Source organism: Neomonachus schauinslandi, chromosome 11 (genome assembly GCF_002201575.2).
Source record: "Neomonachus schauinslandi chromosome 11, ASM220157v2, whole genome shotgun sequence".
Classification (NCBI taxonomy): domain Eukaryota; kingdom Metazoa; phylum Chordata; class Mammalia; order Carnivora; family Phocidae; genus Neomonachus; species Neomonachus schauinslandi.
In genome coordinates, this window is record NC_058413.1 from 50,721,538 (window position 1) to 50,730,570 (window position 9,033).

At 36.3% G+C, this 9,033-nt stretch overlaps 1 protein-coding gene and 1 pseudogene across 1 annotated transcript; one reads left to right on the forward strand and one right to left on the reverse strand.

Annotated features, from left to right (window-relative positions):
• The first annotated feature begins 440 nt into the window (after positions 1-440).
• LOC110576486 (olfactory receptor 51V1-like) lies at positions 441-1,385 on the forward strand. The gene has a single exon (XM_021685675.1). The coding sequence runs from the start codon at positions 441-443 to the stop codon at positions 1,383-1,385; it is 945 nt and encodes a 314-aa protein (XP_021541350.1).
• Positions 1,386-7,267: 5,882 nt separating this feature from the next.
• Positions 7,268-8,223, reverse strand: LOC110576485 (annotated as a pseudogene).
• Between the last annotated feature and the right edge of the window lie 810 nt (positions 8,224-9,033).

Below are 9,033 nucleotides of genomic sequence, written 5' to 3' on the forward strand. Positions count from 1 at the left end.
CCCCTTGGGAATAGTGAAAGAAACAGTTGTGGTACCCAAGAGAAAAATGCATTTCACATTTTACTGAGGATAATAACAGCTGTGGCAACAGTACACACAGATCACACATTATCTTCCTTGAGGAATTAACAGACTCCCAGAAGTCCAGCCCCAAATCCAAATCCCTTGGACCCGTTAACATCATTGTTTCTGCATGAAACCCCCTAGTCTCTTGGCATACCTAGTCACCAGCCCTTGAAAATCTCTGTCTCGACAATGGATTTTTGCTTTAAAGAATACAGAAGCAGGTCTCTGTTTTTCTGAGTTTATGACACTTAAGCAAACTGCATTATATTTTAATTTATTTTCCTCCCCAAAGCAGACACATTACTAGAAAATAGGGGATCATAAACTGATCTAATTTGTGACATCTCTCTAGAAATATTTTCAGTCATCTACTAATGTCTCCCGTCTCTATCTTGAACATCAGTAGTTCCAGATTTATTCTCACTGGTTTTCCTGGCCTTGAAGTTCACTATCTCTGGATCTCCATCCCTTTCTCCTCCATCTATGCTATGGTCTTCCTGGGAAACTGTATGGTGCTGCATGTGATCCGGACTGAGCCAAGCCTACACCAGCCCATGTTCTACTTCCTTGCCATTCTGGCCCTCACTGATTTATGCATGGGGCTATCCACTATTTACACGGTGCTGGGGATCCTATGGGGGATCATTTGTGAGATCAGCCTGGATTCTTGCATTGCCCAGTCCTACTTCATCCATGGTCTGTCCTTCATGGAGTCCTCTGTCCTCCTTGCTATGGCTTTTGACCGCTACATTGCCATTTGCAACCCACTACGCTACTCTTCCATCCTAACTAATGACAAAATCATGAAAATTGGGGTGGCAATCTTATGTAGGAGTTCTTTACTCATACCTCCAGTCATCATTCGCCTAAAGTTCTTAAATTATTGCCGCCCCCACATCCTTTCTCACTCTTTCTGCCTGCACCAAGACTTAATTAGAATGGCCTGTTCAGACATCCTCTTCAACAGCATTTATGGTCTAGCCCTGGTAATCAGCAACCTATTGTTGGATGCAGTGCTCATACTTATCTCCTATATCATGATCTTGCATGCAGTCTTAGCTATTGCATCACGGGATGAGAGAATCAAGTCCTTGAAGACCTGTGTATCTCACATCTGTGCTGTTTCAGTTTTCTATATCCCAATCATTGGTCTGACTATGGTGCACCGCTTTGGAAAACACCTCTCACCACTGGTTCATGTCCTTATGGGCAACATCTATATCCTTTTCCCACCTTTGATGAACCCCATTATTTATAGTATCAAGACCCAACAAATACGAAGGAGAGTCCAGAGATTGTTTTATCTGAAAAGAATGTAAGTCTTGAGATCAAATGTGAATGTATTTATAAGTCAACAAGTGGAGCTTAAAAGGGTAAGAGTCAGTAAATAATTATAAATATATTAAATGATTTTTTGTATGTTTTCCATGTTACTCCCTCTCTGTTTTTCCCCACAACTATAATTCAGTGAAACTGATATGGGTTATATTGTGATCAATTTTATAAATCAGAAAATACATATCTAATGGGCTGAGAATCATATTGATCTATAAGGCACATTCATTATTAAAATGTATATCTTACTATGTCCAGTTGAGTGAAGGTAGTTTGGGATCCACTCATTACATAAAAGATAAATTTTACTGATTAAAGTCCTTTAAGTAATTATTAAAGTGTCAACAATGATCTCAGTCCATTTCCATTACCTTAGGCAGTATTCTTGTTTATTGTTCAGCCATTCTCCCTGCTAACCACTTTAGCCACATGGTCATGTAATGGCGTAAATATCATAAAGAGATTGGGCTATTTGAATCATTTAAAAAGTAGTGAGACGAACAGCAAAATCCAAACTTGATACCAAATTACTCACCAGCCAAGTAATCTTTCCCTACTCCCTTCCTATGAGCGGTAATTGAACTAAAGATACTGACAAACAGTAATTGCCAGGGTAGAATGAAATAGACTTTTGTGATTAGTTTGTTTATCCAAATAATACAAATAGCAACTACCATTTGAAAACCATTTGGGGGGCACCTGGGTGGCTTAGTCATTAAGCGTCTGCCTTCCACTCAGGTCTTGATCCCAGGGCCCTGCTGAGCAGGAAGCCTGTTTCTCCCTCTCCCACTCCCCCTACTTGTGTTCCCTCTCTTGCTATATCTCTCTCTCTGTCAAATAAATAAATAAATAATCTTTAAAAAAAAAAAAAGAAAACCATTTGGAAATGTTTCCTATGAGTCCACATTTCATTTAAATTTCTTGCCCCAGTTTAAAAAAAAAAAAAAAACAAGAAGAGAGAGAAAATATAAAATGTTACTATGGCCCAGTAATATAAATGTTTCTTTTTTAAAAAAAATAATATTTTATTAGAGAGCGAGAGCAGGGGAGGGGCAGACAGAGAGGGAGAGAGAGACTCTCAAGCAGGCTCCACACACAGCGAGGGGCCCAACACAAGGCTGGAGATCATGACCTGAGCTGAAATCAAGAGTCAGATGCTTAACCAACTGAGCCATCCAGGTACTCCTCAATGTGTTTCTAATTTATCTCCCCATCAAGACTCTATGGTAGGTATTATTTTTGTTACATATATGTATAGTTTAAAACACATGAAAGTTAAATGATAAGTCAAATTCTGAGGAGGTAGTAAGTGATGGAATTTGTATATATTCTTTGCTTTAGTTTCAAATTACATGACATTTCTTTCTTATTTTCCTTCTGTACTTTTAATATGAAGTTTAATAAATGGTTATGCAACCATCATAAAAATATCTCATGAATAAAAACAGATCACTAAAGTAAATCATGGATGGTAACATAGTGTACATATTGAGACTCTGTTGGTATGTGAGTTTCCTCAAAATATTATTGCTACAATTATTTTATGTAATCTAGGTAATATAATTAAGGCAAGTTTTTTTGAGGTGTACTTACAAACAGTAATTTGCTCTGTTTAGATGTGTATGTGTAGTTTGATGAGCTCTGAAAAACATTTATAGTCATGTAGTCACCACCATAATCAAGATATGGAATATTTCTATCACTCCCAAAAGTGCCCTTTTACAAACTCTTTGTGGCCAGTCTTCTCCCACAACCCCAGGTTCTGGAAGTCACTAAACCGATCTCTCATTCAGTTTTCCCTTTAAGAGCAGGTCACGTAAATCAAACGGTGTAATCTTTATATCTAGATTCTTTCCCTTGCAATAATGCTCTTGAGATACATTTTTGTTGTTGCCTATATGCACAGTTTATTTTTATGGTTGAATCTTATTCCATGGTATCACATAGAGTAAACTGTGTGTTCTTTTATCAATTGATGGACATTTTAGTGTTTTACAGTTTTGATTTTGAATAAAGCTGCTATAAGCATGCATACTATATGATTGTAAAAGTGTTTTCCCCAAACCAATAGAGTTTACCTTTGATGTTTATATCTTTACTTTTAATAATACAACAATCATCACAGTGATAGTAATCATTATCATCATCATCATAAAAATAATATTTAGTTTATATTTACCAGATGCCTATTTTATGCCAGGAACCATGGAAACATTACCATGACAGTGATTCTTGCTATTAATCTTCAGAGCAAATCTACAGGGCAAATCATAATCATTCAGTTTTGCAGATGAGCAAATTGAATAAAGGCATTTTAAATTACTGACAAATAACAGTGGGGTGGTACAGCTTCACACCACTTTTACCTCTGTTACTATGGTTTCATTTTGCCTTGCCTTATATCTGATAGTTCAGCTTGTTTTTGTTGGTGATCCTGTTCATGATGTGAGTTCAGAATTTTAAGTTGTGTATTGATGTAAATATAGGTTCTCAAATGCATTACCAGTGGAACCAATTATTTAATAGGTTGTTCTTCTCTCAGCCAGCATTACAATATACCAAATCCTATGTAATAGGCTTTGTACTTTATACTCAAAAATCAAATGTGGTGAGTATTGTCTTTGTTTTGGTTTCTAGTGTCATTGTTCCGAGAGACTCTATCTATGCTAATGGTTGTCTAAAACTCCAACTTCCCACTTACAGGTCAATTAAAGTTTTTGAGTTTAAAAAATATATTTTCTGTGGCATAACTTAATCTATTTCAGTAACTTTTCTGTCAATTGGAAGTCGATGCTCTCTGCTAGACTATTTCTTTCCTCCATAGCTATCTGCCACTCACTCCCATGCAATTCCCTTATCGCTTGTGTTCAAGGGGAAGCCAACACGTCCAGCTAACTCTGAGGAATTGGATTAGAGAACTGGATGGGCCCCTGGTCTGCATCTGTAGTACTTGGCTGAGCCTTGTTGAATGAACCTCATCTTGCCTCCTTACTCTGCATGGATTTCTATTCTTTCTGCAACCTCTGCTGAAATTTGATAATTTTCTCCTGGATCCCACTTAGTGAGGCATCCATAACTTTGGATCTTAATCTACAAGCCCGAAACCTAACTCATTTTCTCTTACTTCCCCAACTCTAACATTTGTGTCTATGGCCCTTGGCTACAGAACCATTTTTTCCTAGCCAAAGCAACTCCCTTTTCAACTTCCTTAGTCAGGATTTGCCATGGTCTTTGTGTTCCCCACAGTGCTGTTAAGAATTCCTAGATTCATTTGTTGCCCTTGTGAAACAGAAGGAAACCAGTTCTCTGACTGAACATACCACATGGTCATTTTTATTCTAATGCTGCTCTCCCATGATGGCATGAGACAAACTGCTAAGAAATCTCTCAGATATTTAAGCAGGAAATAAGGCATTCATCTCCCCCTGTTTTTATCTTCCTGTTCAAAACTCATTGGATTTCTATGTTTTTATGCCCTGACATTTTGAATGAGGGTCAGAGAGTGTGAAGCTGAAACTAGGACTTTGAAGACTGTATCTTCCCTCTCCTTTCCCATCTGTGTCTCTTCCCCATCTCACTGAAAAGGTTCTCTTACTCCTCTTTTGAGCCTAAAAGGAACTTCCTCTGCATCTAAACCCTCCTCCTTCCTACCCTTATTCTAGCTGGCACCCTCTAACAGAAACACTTAATGACAGTAGACTTAGGGGAGGAAAAGAAAAATCAATAGTTTTCAAAAAGCAGAATATCTTGGTATTTCAAGGAATATGTATAGAATTTAAATGTCTTTATGAAATATAGATATATAGATATATCCTGATAGGTTTCAACTAAATCTTTCCTCATGGTAATATATCTCAATTTTGGCAACTTCTATTTATTATAAAATAATTTTTATGTATTTTTGGCATAAGTTAAACTTTCTCTACTACATATATATCAATTCCCAACCCCAACATGTCCCTTCAAATGTGCAAGTAAATGGTTCTTTTAAAAATTTACAAAATATTAGTAGAATTCTTTATATTTTTCCAGAATTTTTGTGCAAATATACATGTATATATGATTCCTTATATGAATATGTATGTGTATACATCCATTTATTTGAGAATACCTGATATGTTCCATTTTATAACCTGTAATTTCTCTTTAAAACATTTTAAGCTTAGGGGCACCTTGGTGGCTCAGTTGGTTAAACATCTGAGTTGGGGTCAGGTCATGAGCTCAGGGTCCTGGGATCAAGCCCCCCTTCGGGCTCCTTGTTCAGCGGGGAGTCTGCTTGTGCTTCTCCCTCTGCCCCTCCCCCCTTGTGGGCTCTCTCTGTCTCTCTCTCAAATAAATAAAAAATACTTAAAAAAAATTTTAAGCTTAGGGGTACCTGGGTGGCTCAGCCAGTTGAGTATCTGACTCTTTATTTTGGCTCAGGTCGTGATCTCAGGTCATGATCTCACATCAGGCTCCTGGCTGAGCGTTAAGCCTGCTTCGATTCTCTCTCTCCCTTTCTCTCTACCCTTCCCTTTCCTTCTCTCTTAACAAAAAGCCTGAAAAACAAAAAATAAACCAAAACAAAAACAATTTTATCTTATTTCCATATCACCATTTTGTTGTAATTTTTTCTGTAATAATAATGATACTATATTTTAAGTGTTTTGTAATACATTCATCCTGTGCATTTATGTTTTTAGTTTTCATCTTCATCAGCAATGGTATGAGCAAATAAACACACATTTGTAAATTTGCATGAGTACTTGTACAAGTGAACATGTAAAATTCCTTTATTATTTATTATTTTATTAAATATTTGTCATCTGACATCCCATTGTTGCTTTAATTTCCTGATGAATATCTTTTACTATTATTAGTAGCATTAATAATTATTGCTCCTATCATGAAAAAAATGCAGTTCATAGCATTCACATAATGACCAGGATTGTTACTGCTACTTTAATATTCATTTGAGGAGCAGCTATGGACTTTTGATCTATTCTAATGCCTTAACTAACATATATGCTGATAATTCTTAAATTTCTATCTCTGACAAAATCTTTCTCCTGCCTTCATACTGAGAAATTAAAATGATTTGGTGCCCCAAGATTACTTAAATCATTATGTCCCAGAATGTATGACATTATGTGGAGAAAGGAATCTCCTTTCTCTATCCTCCAGGTCCAGTGTTTGTGGGATGCAGATTGAATATACTATTGGTAATAATAGCAATAGGCAACATCCTTTGATTTGTTATGCACTGTTTTACAAGCCTTGTGTAAATCATTTTATTTAATACTTTCCACAACCTTTTACAATATGTAATGTTCTATGCTCACTATAAAGATAAATATATAGAAACCCAGAAAGGGTAAATACTCTTTACCAAGGCGAGATATCTGAAATTCAAAACTTGAACTTAGAGCTCAAATGCTCAACTACTAGATCACAATGCTAAACACGTATTATTTTCTCTGAACTACAAAGATAATATGGAAAAATGAACAGAAAATCTGTTAAGTTGATTTGGGATTCTGTTTTATCCATTCTTTCTTAGGGTGTGGTTTTTCCTATTATGTTTTTCCTATTTTTATTTTTCCTATTTTTCTGTGTCAATATGAAATTGAAGATAGTTATTGAGTTATTATGCTTTAAGTCTGTTGTGACTAAACTCAAAATTTATAGAATCTAAGGTGGTCTTGATCTGATACTGTCCTGAACAAAATCAGCGATCAAATAAATGAAAAAGTAAATAAGTTTTTAACATGACTGTTATTGTCCTCTCCTAATGCTGGCATAATGTAAGATGTCTGATATAATTTGAAGTACTCTACAATTAGTGGAGTTACATAGAAAAATGAAAAATTAAGCTGTATAGTTAACTTCAGCATAATTTCTTGTGCATAGAAAAGATCTGGATAAACTTCTCCTGAATTTGCTTGGTCTTAACTCCATAAATGACTGGATTGAGAGTGGGTGGTACCACCACATAAAGATTGGCAAGGAGGATATGTACATGGAGTGGTATATTGTGGCCCCCAAATCACTGAGCAAAGAATGAAAAAAAGGCTGGAGTATAGAACAGTAGGATAACACAGACATGGGAGCTACAAGTACCTAGAGCCTTGAGTCGGGCATCTTGGGAAGGAATTCTAAACACAGTACAGAGTATAAGGGCATAGGAAATGATATAAGCACCACATCCAGGCATGTAGAAAATAGCACCACAATCACCCCATAGTAGATGTTGACTTTGATGCTATCACAAGCTAGCCTGGCAATGCCCATATGTTCACAATATGAGTGATCAATAATATTCCTCCCACAGTAAGTAAGCCGATAAACCAGAAAAACCAAGAGGAAGCAGATGAAGAAACTCCTAATAACAGATGCAATGCCCATTTTTCCAATGACTGAGGGGGTTAGAATGGTAGTATATCTTAGTGGATAACAGATAGCTACATAGCGGTCGAATGCCATGGCCAGCAATATGGCTGACTCTGCCACAAAGATGAAGTGTAGAAAAAACATCTGGGACACACAACAACCAAAAGAAATACTCCAGTCTTGGAACCAGAAGATTGCTAGCATCTTTGGCGTGGTGACTGTGGAGAGAAAGATATCTGCCAAGGCCAACATGGACAAGAAAATGTACGTGGGTTCATGAAGACTGCGTTCAGTAAAGATCAGGAATAATAAGAGGGTGTTGCCTACAACGGCAACTATGTACATGGAACAGATGGGAATGGAAATCCATATATGTGCATCTTCTAGTCCTGGGATCCCAATCATGGTGTACCAAATATCTCTAAGGTTGGTGTGGTTTGAAGAGATTGTCATATTTTACTCTGTCCTCTGATATTGGACACTAGAATTGAAAAGAGAGAGAGAGAGAGAAAGCGGAGTTATTTTATCAGGTTTAAGTATGAATCTTGGCATTGGAATAAAGTTATTGCTTTAAGAAAGGTTCAGTAATGATTCAGGGATGGTCATTCAAGGATGATTCAGATAGACTTCATTAACGTGAAAGTTACCATGACTGTATAGAGCTGATGCCACTGGTAGTGCTAATGGCTATAACTATAATAATAAAAAACATTTTATGGGTTTATAATTTGGTTGGCTGATGGCCATTATACTTATTGTATATATGTATTGTGTGTATATATATATATGTATTGTATATACGTATTGTATATATATATATAATGTATATATACATTATACTTACTGACTTAGCATCATACATGAAAATCTCTTAAATGCTCTTGCACATCATGGTTTTCCTTCTCGTTTGACTGGTCATTTCCAATGATTAATGTCACTTTCTTTCTGGTGATTAATCACACACTCCAGAAATAAAGTTTTCAGAATACTGGTTTGGCCTTTGGAAAGTTCAACCACTAAGTAAGTAACAACCATTATTTCTGTAATTCAATATAAAGTCTTTCATCACCAGGTGAAAATAACTTGGAGAGAAAGAGATATCTAGATAGTCCTTGCTTTGCATAGTGCTGTATTAACATTGTGCATATTGGAGTAATGTTCTCTCTTTCCATAGTCTTAGTATGCATATGTTTCAGTTAAAACAATATTGTGCAAATCAGGAGCGCCTATAACATCATTCTAACTCAGCAGAAAGTGTCCTAT